The sequence below is a fragment of the Oryctolagus cuniculus genome, chromosome 2 (genome assembly GCF_964237555.1).
Source record: "Oryctolagus cuniculus chromosome 2, mOryCun1.1, whole genome shotgun sequence".
In the NCBI taxonomy this organism is placed as follows: Eukaryota; Metazoa; Chordata; class Mammalia; order Lagomorpha; family Leporidae; genus Oryctolagus; species Oryctolagus cuniculus.
Genome location: NC_091433.1, coordinates 163,649,782 through 163,672,487, shown reverse-complemented (window position 1 = coordinate 163,672,487; position 22,706 = coordinate 163,649,782). Strand labels below are relative to the sequence as shown.

The 22,706-nt window shown below is 45.5% G+C and overlaps 1 protein-coding gene across 3 annotated transcripts in view; it reads right to left on the bottom strand.

Moving 5' to 3' along the window:
- The window catches only part of CDKL4 (cyclin dependent kinase like 4), a 53,715-nt gene that overhangs the window by 17,605 nt on the left and 13,404 nt on the right, over positions 1-22,706 (bottom strand). For all 3 annotated transcript variants that reach the window (XM_070069210.1, XM_070069209.1, XM_002709908.5), the window contains 3 exons: positions 19,799-19,920; positions 12,589-12,661; positions 2,509-2,599 (listed from right to left, as the gene is read on the bottom strand). In XM_070069210.1, the coding sequence (XP_069925311.1) occupies positions 2,509-2,599; positions 12,589-12,661; positions 19,799-19,920 (286 nt within the window). The remainder of the gene's footprint in view (positions 1-2,508; positions 2,600-12,588; positions 12,662-19,798; positions 19,921-22,706) is intronic.

Genomic DNA, 22,706 nt, shown 5'->3' with positions numbered 1-22,706 from the left:
CAGGCACATTAGAAGGGAGCTGGACTGTAAGCAGAGCAGCTGGAACTCAAATCAGCATTCCCAGATGGGATGCTGGTGCTGAACCCACCCACTGCGCCACAACTCCGGCTCCCCAGCTGCACTCTTTTGCATGTAGATATATAGCAGGAGCTACACTTTTTATGTGGCTAAGTCTACTGAGTGGATATGAGCATTTTAGCACCTGCTGGGACCCCATCCTTCACTTTTCTTATTATAAAGATGACCAGTGATCCCAACAATAACCCAAATCAGTATTTAGGATGGCTTCAGCTGTAACCAGTGCCTGAGCTCCCATTCTGTGGAGGTTTTAGGCCATGCTAAAACCAGTGTCTGATATTACCACTTTTTTTTATAACAACACAGAAGTTATCATTACTGGAATTTCATTTTATTTTAAAGATGAACTTTATTTATTGGAAAGGCAGAGTTACAGAGAAAGAGGGAGAGACAGAGAGAGGTCTTCCACCTGCTGGTTCACTCCCCATGGGCCAGGCTAAAGCCAGGAGCCAGGACCTTCTTCTGGGTCTCCCACGTAGGTGCAGGGGCCCAAGCATGTGGGCCATTTTCTGCTGTTTTTCCAGGCACCTTAGCAGGGGCCTGGATTGGAAGTAGAGTAGCAAGGACTTGAACCGGCACTCATATGGGATGCTGGCACTCCAGGCGGCAGCTTTACCTGCTACAACACAACACCAGCTCCATTATCGGGATTTCTGAGGGTTCACCACTCAGAGACTTCTGGAGCGTTCATGCTATCAAAACTTCTGAGACAAATGATCCAAGTACTGAACTCAGTTCTAAGGTTCTTCATTCACAGAATGACCACAGGAAGACTCAGCAGGAGAGCAAGAATATCCATTCATGAAAAAATAAAACATAAATCCTTTCAACTGCTTGCCAGTCGATGAGGAAAAATCCCCTAAAGGACCATTTATGAGATAAGTTTTATATAGAATGTTTCTTCTGTGTTCTTAATGTAATGACAAATATATGTAGGATTTTTTTTTCATTTCCATTTGGTACCAAATTGGGTATTTTGGTAGTAGGAAATGAATTTCCAGGGAGGAAAAAAACCCCAATCTTTGACACTGCCTGTATCAGACGCGTGGGACTGAAAGACTGTTCACCGGCCAGGCGCTGCGGCTCACTAGGCTAATCCTCCGCTTGTGGTGCTGGCACACCGGGTTCTAGTCCCGGTCGGGGCGCCGGATTCTGTCCCGGTTGCCCCTCTTCCAGGCCAGCTCTCTGCTGTGGCCAGGGAGTGCAGTGGAGGATGGCCCAAGTGCTTGGGCCCTGCACCCCAGGGGGGACCAGGAGAAGCACCTGGCTCCTGGCTTCAGATGAGCGCAGTGTGCCGGCCGCAGCGGCCATTGGAGGGTGAACCAATGGTAAAGGAAAACCTTTCTCTCTCTCTCTCTCTCTCTCTCTCTCACTGTCCACTCTGCCTGTCCAAAAAAAAAAAAAAAAAAAAAAAGACTGTTCACCACCTCACTTCCTAAGCAGAGGGTTACTGCCCAGCCACCTTCCCTGTGTTCCCTGCATAGCTCAGGTTACACTGCACACAGAAGTGCTAGCTCTCCCTTTCCACTATCCCCTCCTAAACATTTTCTGGTACCACTAAAAATCCTGTCAGCGTCCATTCTGACGCATGCCTCTTATTTCATGATACGGACACACCACAGAACTGGGTTCATAATTCACAGAGAGTCTTCTGGCGTCTGTGGATTTCTCTTTTCAGCCACCTGGCACAGGGCCCAGTTATCATTAGGGTCCCATTCTTGTACTACACCTTGCACCGCAACCTCAGAGAGACGTCATCAGTTTTTGTTCTTGCCATTGTCCAGTCACCTGGGTGTGGGCTGTAGCAGCAGACTGACTGTGTACACGCCGACAGAGCAAGGTGTATGTGGCCAGTACACGGATTTGCTAGCTGCACAGGTCTAGACTCACGGGAAACCATTACTGGTCCCCATTTCCTTTCAGCCCCTCCCTGCCTGGGAAGGTTTCCTCTTTCTCAGCATGGTCTCTGCATCTTCTCCGTCATCTCTAGTTCACCCTTCTAGTCTCGTCAGCTCCATGAAGCTTTTGTCAGCCACTCTCACCCTCACGGACATGTCCCTCCAGGGAATCGGCTGCGTCTTCCCTTGAGTACTTTCCTCCTGCCAACTATCTTGTTTTATTCTCTCGTTTCTTGCACTTTGGATGGTAAGTGCATGGAGATCGGAAATGCATCTTGTAATTCTTCCCCACTCCTGTGGCGCACAGTACACAAAGGCGCCATCCAATAAATTCTAGAAGGGAGTGGGGTTGAAGTGCAAGTAATGCGCTGACTAAAAGTCTAAAGTGAGATTTTCCTGTCTGAATAACAACAACACAATACTTAGCAAACATTCAATATCTAAAGTAGGAATTTAAACTACGTCAGCTTATAATCGTCAGAATTGGATAAAGCTAATTTTTAAAAAAGAAAAGAAAAAGACTGCTACTCACTCAGAATTCGTGCAAACCCGAAGTCACAGATCTTGATTATTCCTTGCTTAGTGATTAGGATATTTTCAGGTTTTACATCTCTGTGAATACACTGTAAGACAACATCCGATTATTTTCCTGAGCCGTCAAAATGACAAAGAATTAAACGTTAACTACCTGCTTAAATGTTTGATAAACATGGCCTGTGAGATAAAAACAAATGAGCTTCATTTTTCTAAAAGAGCTTAAATTGGGAATTCACTTGTAAATCTTGTCATACCATAAGGAAAAAATACATCAAAATGTTACTATATTATTGAAGACACTTAAAACATTGTTGTACATGAAAATTGTGTCTGATTTTTTTATGGTGAGAAGGATCACACAATCATTTCTTTTGGTTTTCATTGGATCTTGTTTAAACGCTAAGAGATAAAACCCTAAATGAGATGGGACTCGCTGTGCCTGAATAAGAATTGCTGTCAATTAAGAATCAGGATTCAGGTGAAGTAACTACTGCAGATTGGAGAAGCTGGAGAAACATTTAAATGACAACAAAAGCCAAAATTCACTCCAATGAGAAGGGACCCTGTGACTCATCATCCCCATTGGGATACGGAGACGGAGCTCTGCTAATTGTGGGCCAGGATGACAGACTCAAGGCAGAACTGTGCTGGGTGGGCGGTCACCTGCTAGTCAGATTCCAGGCCCTCAGCAGCTGGGGGAGGGGGTGTATCACTCTGACTCCCCCAACAAGAGGCTAACCTGGCACCCTGGGATGGCCACACACTGGGGAGCAGAGCAGGACCCCCCTAGGAGAAACTCTCCTCACAGGCAAGCTCTGCTCTTGGCTTACTCATAACGAACTTGCAACCTGCTGCAGCATCGCAAGGACCCCGCCCCCAGCGGATGCTCCTGGCTGGACACAGGAGGGCAGAGCTGGCGGCACAGATGAAGGCAGGCTGAGTGTGCTCGTCCCAGGAATGGCTTTCCGAGAGCGCGGCTGCTACTGTGCAGACACAGCTTATGCCCTGCTCTGCAGGAGGCTATCTTTCCAGTTTATCTACACCCCCCCAAAGATAAAAATAATAGTCTCCTTCTACTGTTGACCCTCCCACAGAGCTCTGGCCTTTTGAAAGCACTTTCACATCCATTGTTTCATCCTTGCAACAGTCCTGGGGTTGCAGGAGGCCACTATCAGACCTATGGAGCAAGTGCCACTTCCAGTCATCAATCCCTCCCCTGCAAGTAGCCCTATCAAAACGACAATTCTGAAATAATTTGCTTTGGGGCCGGCGCCGTGGCTCACTTGGTGAATTCTCTGCCTTTGGCACCGGCATCCCATATGGGCGCCGGGTTCTAGTCCCGGTTGCTCCTCTTTCAGTCCAGCTCTCTGCTGTGGCCAGGGAGTGCAGTGGAGGATGGCCCAAGTGCTTGGGCCCTGCACCCATGTGGGAGACCAGGAGGAAGCACCTGGCTCTTGGCTTTAGATCGGTGCAGCGCCGGCTGTAGCAGCCATTTGGGGAGTGAACCAACAGAAGGAAGACCTTTCTCTCTGTCTCTCTCTCTCTCTCTCAGTGTCTATAACTCTACCTGTCAAAAAAATTAAAAAAAAAATTTCTTTGCTTCTATCAAAGCTATCAAGGAAGAAAACGGCTGAAAGCCTAAGTTCATTTTAGGCACTGGTATCAGAAGCCTGTGTCTATGTAGTGTCAATTACTGTCAACTCTTTCACAATGAGTATGAGCAGCAGTTAGAAGAAACATCTGGGGGCCGGGGCTGTGGCGCAGCAGGTTAATGCCCTGGCTTGAAGCGCCGGCATCCCATATGGACACCATTTCGAGAACCGGCTGCTCCACTTCTGATCTAGCTCTCTGCTGTGGCCTGGGATAGCAGTAGAAGATGGCCCAAGTCCTTGGGCCCCTGCACCTGCATGGGAGACCCAGAAGAAGCTCCTGGCTTCGGATTGGCACAGTTCTGGCTATTGCGGCCAATTTTTTTTTTTTTTTGGGGGGAGTGAACCATCGGATGGAAGACCTCTCTCTCTCTCTGCCTCTCCTCTCTCTGTGTAACTCTGACTTTCAAATAAATAAATATATCTTTAAAAAAAAGAAGAAACATCTGTAGGCCTCTTAAGAATCTTAAGGCCTTAAATATTAATTTTAAAAAAGTATAATTTGGGGCCAATGCTGTGGTTTAGTAGCCTAAGGCTCTGCCTACAATGCTGGCATCCCATATGGGCACCAGTTCAAGTACCAGCTGCTCCTCTTCTGATCCAGCTCTCTGCTTATGGCCTGAGTAGAGCAGTGGAAGATGGCCCAGGTGCTTGGGCCCCTGCACCCATGTGGGAAACCTGGCTCCTGGCTTCGAATCAGGTCAGCTCTGGCTGTTATGGACATTTGGGGAGTGAAGCAGTGGATAGAAGACCTTTTGTTTTATCTTTCCCTCTCTTTGTAACTCTGCCTCTCAAATAAATACATAAAATCATTTAAAAAAAGTATAATTAAAAAGATTATAATGCTTATAAGCAATACTTATAAGAATTGGCAATTCCATTAGAACAGGTTATGTTCTTCAAATGAGTTTGTATCAAATTCTAAAATTTCTAGATTTTGCATGGCATAACAAATAAATGGACATACATTGATATTTGTCAGTATATTTTTGGGTCTAATGCAAGTCCTTATGAAACCTACAGAACTTCTTTAGAACTAAAAATTATAAAGGCGAATGTAATATTGATATGTACCAAATAGGCACATTTGTTACTGTAGGTGAAGATAACGGAAGTTATTGATGAAGGCTAGAATAGTGTAGAACAAAAAAAGGGAATAAAAATAGTTGGAATTGGCCGGCGCCGCGGCTCACTAGGCTAATCCTCCGCCTAGCGGCGCCGGCACACCGGGTTCTAGTTCTGGTTGGGGCGCCGGATTCTGTCCCGGTTGCCCCTCTTCCAGGCCAGCTCTCTGCTGTGGCCAGGGCGTGCAGTGGAGGATGGCCCAGGTGCTTGGGCCCTGCACCCCATGGGAGACCAGGAAAAGCACCTGGCTCCTGGCTCCTGCCATCGGATCAGCGCGGTGCGCCAGCCGCAGCGCGCTGGCCGCGGCGGCCATTGGAGGGTGAACCAACGGCAAAGGAAGACCTTTCTCTCTGTCTCTCTCTCTCACTGTCCACTCTGCCTGTCAAAAAAAAAAAAAAAAATAGTTGGAATAGTAAGACTCAGAGCATGGGAGACCAACCATGCTTAGACACACAGCACTCATTTTCTCACTGGAAAACCACATGCAAAGCAACTCTGCAATGCTTATTTTACACCAAACAAGAAACATGCAAGTTGCAGTAAAGAAGAATATTAATAAAGTTGCGCTTCATACATAGCTACTGGCAAACACTGCTCAGTCTCACTTTTATTGGCTCTCAAACTGGCTTCAAGAAGAGGTATTTGTGGTATTTTAAATATGAGCTCCAACTTCAAGAATCATCCCTTACAACTTTCACATGAGAAATTGCTTTTTATATGCTCTGACTAAACAGTAAATAATTTTCTGGGGCCAGCACTGTGGCACAGCGGGTTAAGTTACCACCTGTGATGCCGGCATCTCATATGGGCATGGCTGCTCTGCTTCCGATCCAGCTCCCTGCAGCTGAAGATGGCCCAGGTACTCAGTTCCCTGCACTCATGAGGGAGACCTGGATGAAATTCCTGGCTCCTGGCTTCAGCCTGGCCCAGTCCTGCTCATTATGGTCATTTGGGGAGTGAACCAGTGGATAGAAGCTTTCTCTCTCTCTCTCGCTCTGTGACTCTGCCTTTCAAAAAAATTAAATAAACTTACCATGTTACAAAAATAGCTTTCTGTGATGTCAGAGGGTTGTTTTCTTTGCATTTGAGGGGTATACATGTACCCAGCAGCCAGAGAGAAGAGAGACCTGAGAATCATGGCGGGACGAGCAACACGGGGCTGATGGGTGTTGCAGCTTGACCCTCACAAATCTCAGACACCACTGAAGTTCTGCCTTTAGGGGGCAGACTTCTTTCTCTGATCATTCAACATCCATGGGTTCATTAAGCTGTTAAGTGGATCATGTTAGTTATTTCACTCTAGTGATCTCACAGAGAAAAAGCAAACAAAATGAGGACTATCTTCTGAAGTCCAGTGCTTCTCCAAATTTAATGTGCATATGGATCACCAGGAGATATTGTTCAAATGAACAATCTGACTCAGTAGACGTGGGTGGGCCCGAGATTCTAACAAGCTCCCAGTGTTCTCTATGAACAACACTTCGAGTAGCAAGGCCTTAATCCCTTACTGCTTTAACCTTCATTCACTGTCTTGAGTAGGATCAAGACTCTGCATAAAATAAGGCGCCCATGGTCTCCATAGGTTGCAAGATGTGAGTCTTCAGTGACCACTGAGACACATTCGTCTTTTCTGTTCTTTGAGAGTGTCATAAGGGTTCCATTAACCATGAGCAGAGTGGAGTGGATGTTGTAGCATTACAGTTGCTGCTTGGGATACCTGCATTCCATACCGGAGTGCTGGCTCAAGGGTTCAAGTCCTGGCTGCTCCACTTCCCATCCAGGTTCTTGCTAATGCATCCTGGGAGGCAACAGATGATGGTGTAAATGCTTGGGTCCCTGCCACCTACACAGGAGACCCAGATGGAATTCTGAAGTCAGGCCTAGGACTGGGGAGCTTCTGAGGAGTTAGCCAATGGATGGAAGACCACTCTCTCTCTTTGTGGCTTTACTTTTCAAGTAGATGAACATAAGCAAACTTTTTTATAGTTCACAAAAATATTTTAGAAAATACTATAGATTTTCATAAAGTTAATAGAGGTGACAATGAAAAGGTTTGCAAATACCACAGGTTTGCTTGGTTATTACTCAGTAGCTGATTGGACAGTCAAAAGAACATCCACCAAGACAATTCTTCTGAGCTTGTTTGGAATTGTATTAAATGTCACACACATGTGCAGTTACAGTGCCCCCCCCCGCAAAGGACCAGTGCAGAGCACTGACATCTCATCTCTGGCATACCTGCACATTAAAAGAAGCTTAAATATGTGTACAGAAATGAAGAAGTTTAGCTTGAAGCTTCCAGGGCTGGCGCTGTGGCACAGTGGGTTAAAGCCCTGGCCAGCAGTGCCAGCAGTTCCAGCATCCCAAATGGGCACCAGTTCCAGTCCTGGCTGCTCCTCTTCTGATCCAGCTCTCTGCAATGGCCTGAGAAAGCAGTGAAGATGGCCTAAGTGTTTGGGCCCCTGCACCTGCGTGGGAAACACGGAAAAACCTCCTGGCTCCTGGCTTTGGATCAGCTCAGCTTCGGCCACTGCGGCCATTTGGGGGGTGAAGAAGCAGATGGAAGACCTCTCTCTGTGGCTCTACCTCTCTCTGTAACTCTGCCTTTCAAATAAAATAAATCTTAAAACAACAACAACAACAACAAAACCCTGAGGCATCCACAAGTTGGTGTACCAGTAGTCTGTGTTATACTAACTTTCAATAGAAAAGACATTTGGTTGTATGCATATTTTTTAGATTGTAGTTTCATAAAATAATTCAAAACAGATCGTTACCTATTAAACGTGAATCATGTTTGCAGAACCCCTAAAGCGTCTTTGCAGGATACCCCTTTTCCTGAACAGAGAAATAAAGATGTCTAACAAAGAAGTTCCTAACAAATTCTAATAGTAGGAAGGACTTTTGACATAGCTTAAATGTATTATATATGCTAAAAATATCTTTCCCCCAGTTTTTGGCTTCTCTTTTTATGTTCTCAGTAGTATCTCTCAGTAAGCCAGAGTTACTGATTCAGCAAACTGAATGATATGTGTAGTTGGAGGTACTGGGGGTGTACCGCAAAGTGCATTAAAGTGTCAAGGTTTATCAGTATTTTCCTGCATGACTTATTCTTCTTATTTTAATTCCCAAGATCATATTCATCTAGATTCTAAATATTTTATAGGTTTTTTTTTCCATATTTAAACCCTAATCCATTTAGAATAGCTGGGAAAATGAGGTCTAATTTATTCTTTTTTTTTTTTTTGATTCTTATTTTTCAGAGATGACCAGTTGTCAGCACCAATTTTTGAATTCATCCTTTCCCTACTGCCCTGTAGCAGCACCTTTTTTTTTTTTTTTAAGATTATTTTATTTATTTGAAAGAGTTACAGAGAAAGGCAGAGAGAGAGAGCGAGAGGTCTTCCATCTGCTGGTTCACTCCCCAGATGGCCACAACGGCCAGAGCTGCACCAATCCGAAGCCAGGAGCCAGGAGCTTTCCCTGGGTCTCCCATGTGGGTGCAGGGGCCCAAGGACTTGGGCCACCCTCCACTGCCCTCCCAGGCCACAACAGAGAGCTAGAGTGGAAGAGGAACAGCCAGGTCCTGAACCGGCGCCCATATGGGATGCCAGCGCTTCAAGCCAGGGTGTTAACCCTCTGTGCCACAACACCGGCCCCTAGCAGCACCTTTATCTTATGCTGTTTGCCAACATATATTTTACACTCATTTTCATTGACTTTCAGGAAATTTGCTGTATCAGCAAAAATCCCTGAAACCAAGTGGTGTCAGAAGTGCTGTGTTGGTAAGTGAAGTGTCAGTCACAGGTGGCTCTCCTGTGTGGCAGAGTGGTCAAGGCTCATTTGAAATGTGGTATACAACAGTACTACCCAGGGCATCCTGCCATCACCGTTCATGCTTCTCCCTTAAGTAAAACAAACTTACTGGCCATTCCACCTCAGTGTAGGCTAAGCTTGATATGGCAGATAATTTATTGATTGGCTACATGGAGACTGGGTCAATGACTCTTTTTTATCAGAACGCTTTTGCCACCCCGTGTCCCCGATGGGTTCCACTACTGACCATCCTTCACCACTCTGCTTGGTGGGACTGCGTGCATTCTTTCAGCTGTATTTCTGTGCCTCTGATAGGTGACATCTTGTGCTCGTCATGTGAAGGTTATAGTCTCCCTGCTCGCATTCCCCCAGCCTAAGTTTCTCCCATTTTAATTAGCCATAAAACTCTTTGAGCAGGGCTGGTGTTGCAGTACAGTGCATTATGTTATTGTAGCTCATGCTGCCGGCATCTCATACTGGGGTGCTCGCGTTTCTAATCTAGTTTCTTGCTAATGGGTCTGGTAGCCAGTGGTGGTGGCTCCAGTATCTGGGTTCCTGCCACCCACGTGGAAGACCTGGAAGGAATTTCTGGCTCCTGGCTTCTGCCTGACCTAGCTCTGGCTATTATGGGCATCTGGGTAATGAATTAGGAGATAGAAGTTCTGTCCCCACCCCCACCCCGAACAACAAAACTTTTGGAATCACATGTGAACTCTGATACTTCTATAGCAACTATCTCTGCAGAAAGCAATAGAGATATGGATTCAATTCAGCATCATGTTTACCAAGTATGTGACAGTCAATTTGCACCATGAAAAACAGGTTTATATATGCTGTGAACAATGTCCCTGAACATTATTAGGGGAAAAAAAGAAGCTTTTGGGGCTGGTGCTGTGCGTAGATGATAAAGCTGCTGCCTACAGTACCAGCATCCCACATGGGCCCTGGATCGTGAACTTGTGATCCAGCTCCCTGATATGGCCTGAGAAAGCAGCAGAAAATGGCCCACGTGCTGGGGCCCCTGCACCCATGTGGGAGACCCGGAAGAAGCTCCCGGCTTCAGATGGGCCCAGCTCTGGCCATTGTGGCCAGTTGGGAAGTGAATCAGTGGATGGAAGATCTTTCTCTCTCTCTGCTTCTACCTCTGCCTCTCTTGTAATTCTGCCTTTCAAATAAAAAAATAATTTTTTTCAAAGAAGTTTTTGATTTATTCTAACAAAAACTTTACTAACTTCCTTAAAACTCAATAAAGCTTTGCTTAAGGCCTGAAATGTAGTTTCATGATCTTGTACTTTCTTTTTCAGCAACCCTAGGCTATTATGGTAGACACCCTGCTGGCATCAAAACTGACCAGATGGCAGTCTGCATCCCTGCCTCGGCGCTGTTCCTGCCTAGCCACCAACTCAGAAGGTTTTGAGATAGTGTTTTTTTTTTTTTTTTTACAGGCAGAGTGGACAGTGAGAGAGAGAGACAGAGAGAAAGGTCTTCCTTTGCCATTGGTTCACCCTCCAATGGCCGCTGAGGCCAACGCGTTGCGGCCAGCACACTGCGCTGATCCAATGGCAGGAGCCAGGTGCTTCTCCTGGTCTCCCATGGGGTGCAGGGCCCAAGCACTTGGGCCATCCTCCACTGCACTCCCTGGCCACAGCAGAGAGCTGGCCTGGAAGAGGGGCAACCGGGACAGAATCCGGTGCCCCGACCGGGACTAGAACCCGGTGTGCCGGCGCCGCAAGGCGGAGGATTAGCCTAGTGAGCCGTGGCGGCGGCCAGTTTTGAGATAGTTTTTTAAAGCACCCAGGAGCCAACTTGAAGAAGCTCTCACTGGCCTAATTAATGGGACAATTTCAGCATCATAGGGAACAATGACTGCAAAGACCTGGAAACTTCCAGTACACAAAATTCATGTTTATAGTGATGTCCCTCCCTCCCCCAGTCCCTAGCAGTTCACTGGGGGAGGTTGCTGGCATGCAGCTCACCACCCCGAGTAGTGACAAATAAAGGAAATCATCACCCATTTATCTTATTCTATTTTACAGTCACCAGAGTCCAAGAGGGTAAGTTCTTTTCCATACAATTTCAACTAATAAATGCAGAAGGAATAATATAATTAGAAAATGGCTATCTTTTATCCTCATGAAATCCTGGATACAGACAATCATCATCACCGCATGCTAAAACCATCAGGCAACAAGGTGGACAGGGAAATGGATCATGGAGGGGATCGAACCAGTTATCTCTGGGGCCTACGAGTCAACTGTAACATGACCAAAAGTGGGACAACCAGCCAGTGGACGCCTCATGGTGCGACAAGAACACAGCACCACATATGAAGCACCGTCTGCAAACAACAAGTGGGAGTTGGAATATGATCATGTCTCTACATAACAACTTCCAGGAAACACAGGTGAAAGACCGAGTTGCATTACAGCTGGGAAGCACCCAGCCAATCACTTACAAGAGCCAGCAGCGTACAAAGTGTGGTTTTTGGGTCAGCAGCTTCAGCATCTGGAAATGTCAGAAATGCAGATTCCTGGGCCCTCCCTGACCTACTTATTAAATAAGAAACTCGGGCGTGGGGCAGGCAGGGGCTAGCAAGTGCCCAGTGATTCTGATGCATGCCCTGCCTGTGAATGCCTGCCTGCGGGCCAGACCAGATGGTTTTCTGGGCTTTGGATGGCCTGTGGGCCAGACGTTCCTCACCGCTGCAAAACACATGGAAAAGTAAAACATTGCTCCCTTCCCTGTGGGGCGGGGGAGACTGTGACGGAGTAACAGACTTAGGAGGCATAATTTAAAAAACCGAGTACCATGGTTTTGACCTGATCTCCTGAAAACTTACTTTAATTTAAAATAATCATGGCAATCATTAGTTCTATAGCAGGAGACATTAAGTTTACACCGACTTCTAATTCACAAAGAATTAGTAATTTGGTTCTTACAGAACCTGGAAAAGGGCCTTAAATAACGCACTTTCCCTCATATTCTGGAATTTTCTTTTGCTTTGCTACTCTGGTTCTTTATACCTCTTCACCCCCACACTCTGTCTTTAGTTCTCCCAGGAGAACCTCCAAGTTCTCTGGAAGAAAAGAGTCACCTTGGGGGCTGGGGCTGTGGCATAATGGGTTAAGCTCCTGTCTGTGGTGCCAGCATCTCATATGGGTGCTGGTTCAAGTCCTGGCTGCTCCACTTCCCACCCAGCTTCCTGCTAATGGTCCTGGGAAAGCAGTGGAGAACAGCCCAGGTGCATGGGCCCCTGCATCCACGTGGGAAACCTGGAAGAATCTCCTGGCTCCTGGCTTCAGCCTGGCCCAGCTAGGGCTGTTGTGGCCTTTGGGGAGTGAACCAGTGGATAGAAAATCTCTCTCTCTGGCTCTCCTTCTCTCTGTAACTCTGCTTTTCAAATAGATAAACAAATCTTTAAAAAAAAAATAAATAAAAGAGTCACCACAAAGAAATTAATCAGCACCTTAGAAAACGTTACTTACGTTATGTTTATGGCAGAAATTAAGAGCCTGAAGTGTCTGCCACAGCACACTTTTGATCACTCCATCGGTAACGCTGTGGGGGAAGTAAAAAGGAGAATGAAAATTCCTGTAATAAAGCGCTAGGGGCAAGGGCTGGGAACTGCAGAGGAGTGGGGCGGGGCTTGTCGGGGTCAAAGAACACCAAGCAAAGGAGGGCCCTAGGTGTCTTTAAAAAGGTTTTAACGGGGCTGGCTGGTGTTGTGGTACAGCGGTTAAGCTGCTGCTTACAATGCTGGTAGCCCATATTGGAGTGTGGTTTGAGACCCAGCTGCTCCACTTCTGATCCAGTTCCCTGTTAATGCACCTGGGGAAGCAGCAGAAGATGGTCCAAGTCTTGGAGTACAGGACTCCAGGCTTCAATCTGGCCCAGCCATGGCTGTTGCTGCCATTTGGGGAGTGAATCAGGGGATGGACGATCTCTCTCCATGTTTCCTTCTCTGTCACTCGACCTCTTTTTTTTTTTTTTTTTTTTAGATTTATTTATTTGAAAGACAGAGTTACAGAGAGAGGTAGAGACACACAGAGAGGTCTTCCATCCGCTAGTTCACTCCCCAAATGATTTCAACGGCTGGAGCTCAGCCAGTCCAAAGTCAGGAGCTTCTTCTGGGTCTCCCACGCAGGTGCAGAACAAGGACTTGGGCCATTTTGTACTGCTTTCCCAGGCCACAACAGAGAACTGGATCGGAAGAGAAGCAGCCAGGACTAGAACCGGTGCTCATATGGGAAGCCAGTGCTTCAGCCCAGGGCTTTAACCCGCTGCATCACAGTGCTGGCCCCAGTCACTCAACCTCTTGAATAAATCATCTTTTTTAAAAGTTTTAACAGAGGGCCAATGCCATGGCTCACTAGGCTAATCCTTAGCCTGCGGCTCCAGCACCCCGGGTTCTAGTCCTGGTTGGGGTGCCAGATTCTGTCCCAGTTGCTCCTCTTCCAGTCCAGCTCTCTGCTGTGGCCCGGAAAGGCAGTGGAGGATGGCCCAAGTGCTTGGGCCCTGCACCCGCATGGGAGACCAGGAGGAAGCACCTGGCTCCTGGCTTCAGATCAGTGCAGCGCACCGGTCGTAGCAGCCATTTGGGGGGTGAGCCAACAGAAAAAGGAAGACCTTTCTCTCTCTCACTGTCTAACTCTGCCTGTCAAAAAAAAAAAAGATAAAAAAGTTTTAACAGAAATTGCTTTACTAACATCATTATAGCTATGTGATTTTCTTTCATAATTTGAATGTTTACAAATGTAAAATGATACATGCTTATCACAAAAACACAAACAAGTGAAAAGTGAGGAGTAAAAATCTTGCTACCCCAAAATAATCAGTCATTTATGGCAGCTGTACATTCAGGCATCTCTGTTTATTCTTTCTCTTTACTTTTTTTCTTTTTTAAAGAGTTATTTGAAAAGAAGAGTAACACAGAGAGACAGAAAGATATCTTCCATCTACTGGTTCTCTCCCTAATGGCTGCAATAGCTAGAGCTGGATCAGGCTGAAGCCAGGAGCCCAGAACTTTATCTGTGTCTCCTACATGGGTGCAGGGGCCCAAGTACTTGGGCCATCTTCTACTGCTTTCCCAGGCATTAGCAGGAATTGGATCAGACAGGAGCATGGTACTCAGACTGCTGCTCTGAAATGGGAAGCCAGCATCTCAGGTAGTGGCCTAACCTGCTGAGCTGAGCCATAATGCCAGCCCCTCTTCATTTACTTTTTACCCTTAAAATAAATGCATTCATATGGTTCTAAATTTTTCAAGTATAAAAAGTTAGCTCATGTAGTCTTCTGACACCTGCCTAACCACCCATTGATCCTCTGCAGTTTACCCTCTGAGTCTTTCTAAAATACACTTTTTTAAAGATTTATTTATTTATTTGAAAGGCAGAATTATAGAGAGGCAGAGAGAGAGACATCTTCCATCTGCTGGTTCATTCCCCAAATGGCCGCAATGGCTGGAGTTGTGCCAATCTCAAGCCAGGAGCCTGGAGCTTCTTCCGGGTCTTCCACGTGGGTACCGGGGCCCAAGGACCTGAGCCATCTTGCACTGCTTTCCCAGGCCACAGCAGAAAGCTGGATTGGAAATGGAACAGCCAGGACTCAAAGTGGCACCCATATGAGATGCTGGCACTGTAGGCAGCAGCTTTACCCGCTACACCACAGCGCAGTCTCCCTTTATGAAATATTTGATGCATACAGGAATGAATACTAACAGGGACACATGTATTTCAGTGGCTGTTGAGAATCTCATTATGTGGCTGTGTCTTAATTTACTTAGTCCTCATTGATGAGTAGCCAGGTTTCTAGAAACACTTCCATCAATATCTGTAATCATCCACCTTATTGCAGTTGTACAATTATTTCATTAAGATAAACTCAGAAGTGGGATTTTTAAAACTCAATGGTAGGTATATGTTATATTTTGATCCTGCAGTGATAAACGTGAGGTAGAGACTTTTTGCAGGGCAAAAGGTATAATTGGAAGAGGGTGGTTGAATTCACCTAGTTCATGTTCATGGTAAACACTCAAGCATGTGCTGGAGTTATTTTCTAACAGTTATGTACACCTGGTGTATAGGCAGGCTTGAGCAAACACCAGCCAGGGAGAATGAAGGTCCTGTAAGAATCGGAGGCTGTGAGCCTCATGTCCGGGCAGAATTGTCACGCTGTGTATTTTCCACTGGAGAACTGGGGACCTGGGAACTCTGCATCTGTCAGGAGAATTCTGCTTTATGTAACCATCTCTCCTAAGGTACAGCAGCTACATTCTCTCTAACTTCGCTGTTGGTGCTTTCCTATCCCTCCCATCTCTGTCCCATGACGATGCTTTCACATTTACACACTGCCAAACTGTCCTCTCTGGGGAAGGTTATACCCACTTACACTCCCACCTAACATCTGTGTGTCTAAGTCCCTAGCTCCTCACTGTCTTGCCAACATTTAGGTTTGCCAATCTGGTTAAAATAAAAAGATGTCTTGTTTTGGTTATTAGCTGTAATTCATTACTCTTCAGTGGTTATTAATTTCTACAAGACCACTGGACACCGTGGTTCTTCTCTTGTGTGCCACCATTCATTGTTTGACTGGGCTGTTCACTTGTTTCTTGACTTACAGAGGCTCTGATTTTATCAGGGTCTGTTACATATGCTGCAAACATTCCTCTCTGTGGGTTGTTTTCCAGCCCCCTCGACGGGGATGGGGCTGTTTGCGTATTTTCCAAGGGTTTCTTTTACTAAATGTCTACTATAAGGATTTTTTTAATTGCAAGAATTTGTAATTTTGTAATACTTCAAACATATCTCTCATTCATATTTGTACTTTGTCATTTTTGGATTTTAAATCATATATTTAGATCATTTTTGAACTTATACAGATGTAGCTGGTTTTACCGTGGGACAGTCCATGAAGACTAAAGGCACAGCTACAATGAACAACCACGTGAGGCCGGACTGTATGCAGAGAAGCAGAAAGCACCGAGGGGACTTATTTTTCTCAGAAAAGCTTCCTGATCTCGGATCACAATTATAGTGGCACACCCTTGACATCAGGGGTCTGGCACGACCCTTGACTTTGACTTTTCTAACTGTTGTAGAAGCACCCAATTCTCAATCCTGTCTCTCTTCCATGAGAGTGGACACTTAGCCTGGCAGTCAAGATGCCTGGCTCCCACACTGGACTGCCCGAGTTTGACTTCTGGCTCTGGTTCCTGACTCCAGCTTCCAGCTAAGGCAGGCCCTGGTGGGCAGTGGTGATGACTTCAGTAACTGGGATTCCGCCACCTACATGAGAGACCTGAATGTGATCTTGGCTCCTGGCTTCAGACCCAGCTCAGCCCTGGACCACTCCTACCCCTGTCCAGCCTTGGCTGTTGCAGGTATTTGGGGAGTGAGCCAGCGGATAGAAGTGTGCTCACTCTCTCTCTGACTCTTAAGAAAACAACACAAAAATCCCTTTACACTTGAAATGTCCATTTTCTGTACTGAATACTAACAGAATTTTGCTCTTTCCTTTGTACCTAAAGCCCAACCTGAACCAACATTGTTTAAACTGTTTCTTTTTAATGCAAGAGGCAGAAAGAATAGTGTGACAGCAATTTGAGCACTTATGGGAGCTGACAGAGTTTGAATCCCAGCTGTTCTGCTTCCTGGATTTCAACCTTGGGCAAATTATTTAAGATCTCTGTACTTTCAATTTTCCTCACGTTTAAAACTGTGACTAACTAGTGCTGGCCCTGTGGGGCAGCAGCCTAAGCTGCCGCTTGCGATGTCAGCATCCACACTGGAGAGCTGGCTCGAGTCCCGGCTGCTCTGCTTCTAATCCAGCTCCCCACCAAAGCAGCGGGGAAGAAGTGGGAGACCAGGATGGGGCTCCTGGCTCCTTGTTCCAGCCTGGCCCACCCCTGGCTGTTGCAGCCACGTGAGGAGTGAATCAGCGGATGGAAGACCTCTGTGTCTCCATCCCTTTCTCTTTGTTGCTCTGCCTTTTAAATAAATAATCTTTAAAAAAAAAAAAAGTAATCAACTCCACAAATATGCTTGGGTTTTATCACCCACAGAGGTTCAGGAGAAGAGGGCTTGCGATCAGATGAGGCCAGTAGATGGAGTTGAGACCTCTGTACAGCCACAAAAGGATAGCAACAGGCCCTGAGGGAAGAGAGAGCTGGGAGTGTGGGAAAACCATCACGGAGGCCAGCGTGGCTGAAGCCTGAGTGAAAAACGTGGACGCCTGGAGTAGGCTGAACCCTGGACGGCCTTATGGATCCAGATCTTGGTCAGGAATTAGGGTTTCACTCTAAATCTAAAGCCCTGGAAAGAATGAAGCAAGGAACTGACAAAACACGGAGAATGGATTTCTGGGGGCAATGTGGAGACGGGAAGGCTGGTTAGGAAAGTCATTCAACAACCCAGGTGAGAGCTGGTGACCCAGATTAGGATGATAGGGCTGGGAAGGCAGGGAAATGGATTTCGACCCTTAGGGGGACTGGCAGGGATGCAGCACACTGTCCTATCCATGCAGGATCGGAACGCTGGGTGGGATCTTAGACTACAGGTACAGGGGATTAAATACTGACACTGAGAAACACTAAAGGAATGATGAAGGCCTTAAAACAGAAACAAGGCATCCCAGTTCAAGACTGAAGAATAACACAGTCAAGCAATTCAGACTGGACTGCTCACAGATGCTCTGGGGGTGTTAACTACATCTTGAACGTTGGAGTGGCCTGGGCACTCCTCCCAGATTGTCCATCTAGCCAACTTCTCCCCATTTCAAAGGTTTAGCCCAAATGTCACCTTCTCTGTAGAATCTTCCCTGATTCCCCAGGGCCAACAGAAGTTGGAGCTTACATTCTAGGGCACATGGAAAAAACAAATCATTAAAAAGTTAAGGAGGGGGACCGGCACTGTGGCACAGCGGGTTAATGCCCTTGCCTGAAGCGCCAGCATCCCATATGGGTGCCAGTTCAAGACCTGACTGCTCCACTTCCCATCCAGCTCTCTGCTATGGCCTGGGAAAGCAGTAGAAGATGGCCCAAGTCCTTGCGTCCCTGCACCCATGTGGGAGACCAGGAAGAAGCTCCTGGCTTTGGATTGGCGCAGCTCCGGCCATTGTGGCCACCTGGAAACTGAACCATTGGATAGAAAACCTCTCTCTCTCTCTCTGCCTCTCTTCTCTCTCTGTAACTCTGACTTGCAAATAAATAAATAAATCTTCTAAAAAAAAAAAGGTAGAGAACAGTGAATGTTCTCTCTCTCCCATTAATCAAATAAATTAAATAAATTTAAAATAAGGTACTATTTCTCATCTATTAAATTTGGACAGATTTTTTATAAAACCAATATACCCAGTATTATCAACAATCAAGGAATCAGACCCTCTCATTCATGGCTAGAGATAGTATAGTTAGGAGGGAAATTTGGCAAATATATATCAACAATTTTTAAACTGTTTTCATCATTTGACTAAGAAATTCCATTTAGAGGGGCTGGTGTTGCAGTAGGCTAAGCCTCCGCCTATGGTACCCGCATCCCATATGGGTGCCAGTTCAAACCCCAGCTGCTCCACTTTCGATCCAACTCCTTGCTGATGGCCTGGGAAAGTAGTGGAAGATGGCCCAAGTGCTTGGGGCGCCCCTCTGCACCTTCATGGAAGACCTGGAAGAAGCTCCTGGCTCCTGGCTTCAGAAAGGCCCAGTTCTGGCTGTTGTGGTCATTTGGGAAGTGGACTAGCATATGGAGAACCTCTTCTCTGTCTCTCCCTCTCCCACTCTCAGTAATTCTGCCTCTCAAATAAATAAATAAATTCCACTCAGAGAAATGTATAATAAGAAAACAATCAGATAGGGGTAAAAAACTATACATAAGAGTGTTCAACACACCATACTATATTTTAACAAAAAAAGTACCTAATCTTCCAATAGTAAAAATTTGGTTATGTACATGTTAGTTTATCTATACAATGGTGCAATATGCATATAGCCCATTCAAAAGTGTGCTGTTAAAAAGACTAACATCCCAGGTAAATATTCATGAATGGAATACGAATACAACAGAATGCTAAGTAAAACTGAAAACTTTGAATGCTGCTTATTTTCTAATGGATGTATGTATGCATATTACTTTTAAAGAAAAACTTAATATGAAGACAGTTAGATGGTATATTAATTCATATTCCAACTTTATCATGAGCCAGCAGGGGTTTGCACGTTGACTTGGGGGATGAGGGTGGGTGTGTTTGGCTATATTAATGTATAAACTAGTTTACAAATTAACACACATTTAATACTGTGCTCACCATGCTTTTTTTTTTTTAATAATCAGGAAAGGACACTGAATTTATCAACATTTCAAATTTTATCAGTTGTGTGTACTTTTTTATCCTTTAATTTATTAGTGAATTATACAACTACATTTCCTAATGTCAAAGCAGGGGTCATTTCTTGAGCTTTCATAATCCAGTATGTCAGCCTCAAAAAGCACGGTGATGTATATTTGTGATACATTTGTCTTTCCACTTATATTTCTTCTAGGTTAGTATCTGTTCTCCCTTCGAGCACATCCTGAGTTCAGAGATGGGTAGCTATCTGGGTAGACAATGCGAATGGCTGTGCATTTGCAATTTGCCATAGAGAATTCTACTATGTAATGAAACGGAGAACTGGCCACACAGATCTTAAGTTTCTCGAAAACTTACCCATTTGGGTTTCTTTCCAGCTCATTTAAAAGTGTATGATCACAGTATTCAAAAACTAAATGCATTTTCCTTTTCCTCCTGAACACCTCAATGAGGTTCACAAGGTTTGGGTGTTTTAATTGCTGCAAAGGAATTGAAATACAAGGTTTAATGATCTGTTTCCAGTAACAGTTCCTCCCCACGCTTTTCACAACTTCAAGACCTTGCTGTGTGCATCTCTTGTGTATAATTTGATTACACTCAGAAGAGAAACTGCTCTTAGTAAGTCATAGACAGAGTTTTCATCTAATGCAGCCATAATTGATGGTAATGAAAGTGCCTGAATATCTCTGATGACAGCAAATAGAATATACACGTTACAATACAACCACTGAGATCAAACATACTGTGAGCATTTTATGTAAACGCTAAATATCCAATTTATAAAATAACCTGAATAAAAAATTGAAGCAGGAGCTGGTATTATGGTGCAGTGGGTTAAGCTGCCACCTGCATATGGGTGCAGGTTTGAGTCCTGGCTGCTCCACTTCTAATCCAGCCCCCTGGTAATGCACCTGGGAAAGCAGCAGAATTTGGCCCAAATGACTGGGCCTCTACACCCTTGTGGGAGATTCAGATGGAGTTCCCGGATCCTGGCTTCTGCCTGGCCCAGCCCCAGTTGTTTGGGCCATTTGGTGAGTGAACCAGCGGATGGAAGACCTCTCTCTGTCTCTTCCTTTCTCTCTCTTATTTATTAAATAAATTTTAATAAAAAACCCTCAGGCAATGGAATTATTGAGAAAAAGATTATGAAAATAATCAATACCCAATTAGCTTACATGCTGCCAAGAATTTACTATAAATGTCAGCTGGGTTTATTTCTTTCATTTTACAGGTTTGTTTTTTGTTTTTGGTCAGCTAGATTTAGACTCAGTCTGGATTCTGGTGTTGGCTCTAAGCAATATGGGAAAATGGGATTAAGGGATAAGTTTATAGAGCTGGTACTGTGGCTCAGTGGATTAAACTGTGGCCCACAGTGCTGGCATCCCATGTGGGCACTGGCTCAAGTCCCACTGCTCCACTTCTGATCCAGCTCCCTGCTGATGTGCTTGGGAAAGTAGCATAAGGCGGATCAAGTGTGTGGGCCCCTGCACCCACATGGGAGACACAGAAGAAGCTCTTGGCTCCTGGCTTCAGCCTGGCCCAGCCCTGGTCGTTGTGACCATCTGAGGAAGTGAACCAGAGGATGGAACGTCTCTGTCTCTCCTTCTTTTGAATTTTGCCTTTCAAATAAATAAATATAAATATAAATTTATATAGATGCAAACAATTTTTGAAATCCATGAAGAGCTTTCTCATAATGTGTATTTCCATGAACTTTTTGAAGACCCTGCACACTAACTCACAACTTTCAAATATGATTAAACTACTTATTCTAAGAAGTCTCCTCGGCTGGCACCGCAGCTCACTAGGCTAATCCTCTGCCTGCAGCGCCGGCACCCCGGGTTCTAGTCCTGGTTGGGGTGCCAGATTCTGTCCCAGTTGCCCCTCTTCCAGTCCAGCTCTCTGCTGTGGCCTGGGAAGGCAGTGGAGGATGGCCCAAGTGCTTGGACCCTGCACCGGCATGGGAGACCAGGAGGAAGCACCTGGCTCCTGGCTTCAGATCGGCGCAGCGCCAGCCGTAGCGGCCATTTGGGGGGTGAACCATCAGAAGGAAGACCTTTCTCTCTATCTCTCTCTCTAACTCTGCCTGTCAAAAAAAAAAAAAAAAAAAAAGTCTCCTCAGTAAGCTTGTGCTTTTAACCTTACTGTATTTTCAGCTCAGAATTTTGATTCTGTTGTTCTTTCTTGTGTGTGTGTGTGTTTTTTTAAAGATTTTATTTATTTATTTGAGAAGCAGAGTTACAGACTGAGAGAAGGAGATTCAAACAGAAAGGACTTCCATCTGCTGATTCACTCCCCACATGGCCGCAAAGGCCAGAGCTAGGCGGATCCAAACCCAGGAGCTTCTTTGAGGTCTCCCATGTAAGCACAGGGGCCCAAGCACTGGGGCCGTCTTCCACTGCTTTCCCATGAGCATTAGTAGGGAGCTGGATCAGAAGTGGAGCAGCTGGGACTCAAACCTGCGCCCATATGGGATGCTGGCATTGCAGGTGGACAGGTGGAGGCTTAGTCTACTTTGCCACAGTGCTGTCCCCAAAGTGTAGATGCTTTATGTGTTAAATTATATTCCCAGACTGAAGCAGTGCACAAGGCAGCCTCTGTTTTGTATTGAAGCCAAAGGGAAAACATTGATTAAGTCAGATAATCCGCCTCTACTGTGACTATATAATTTATCACCCAAACCAGCATAACATAAAAACCAGAACTGTCCCAACAAACTGCACACATGGTCACCCTGCCTGTAACTAGGGAGACCATATTCATATAACCTAACAAACATGCTACCACACTTCTGAAAGGGTATGCTTAACCAGAGAGTCCTCCGGGCCAAAAACTATAAACCAGGACTGTTCCAAGCAAACCAGGGTATATAATCACTCCTATTTATAATGCATCCTGTTTTCCCAGGAGAGCAGACAAATCAACTTTCCACTCTGTACCATTTACACAGAAAGATTTATAAGGAGAGGGGACACAGTACTTTGCCTACAGCACAAACTCAGTCAGTACCATGTAGGCCCAGTACAGGGTCTCAAGTGCAGGGCCTTCCACTGCATGTTGCTACCTCAGTATCTGTAAGCATGGCTTGACCAAAATTAAAAAAAAAAAAAAAAACACCCTACAACTGTGTGCCTCTTGCTCATCAGTTTGGGAAAAGAAAATCCATTTAATTTTAGAAATATGCCCAGTGCACCAAACGATTTCTTTGTGCCCTACAGGCTTAAAGGGCAGAAGACACAGGTCATATGCACGAGCCAGCTGCTTG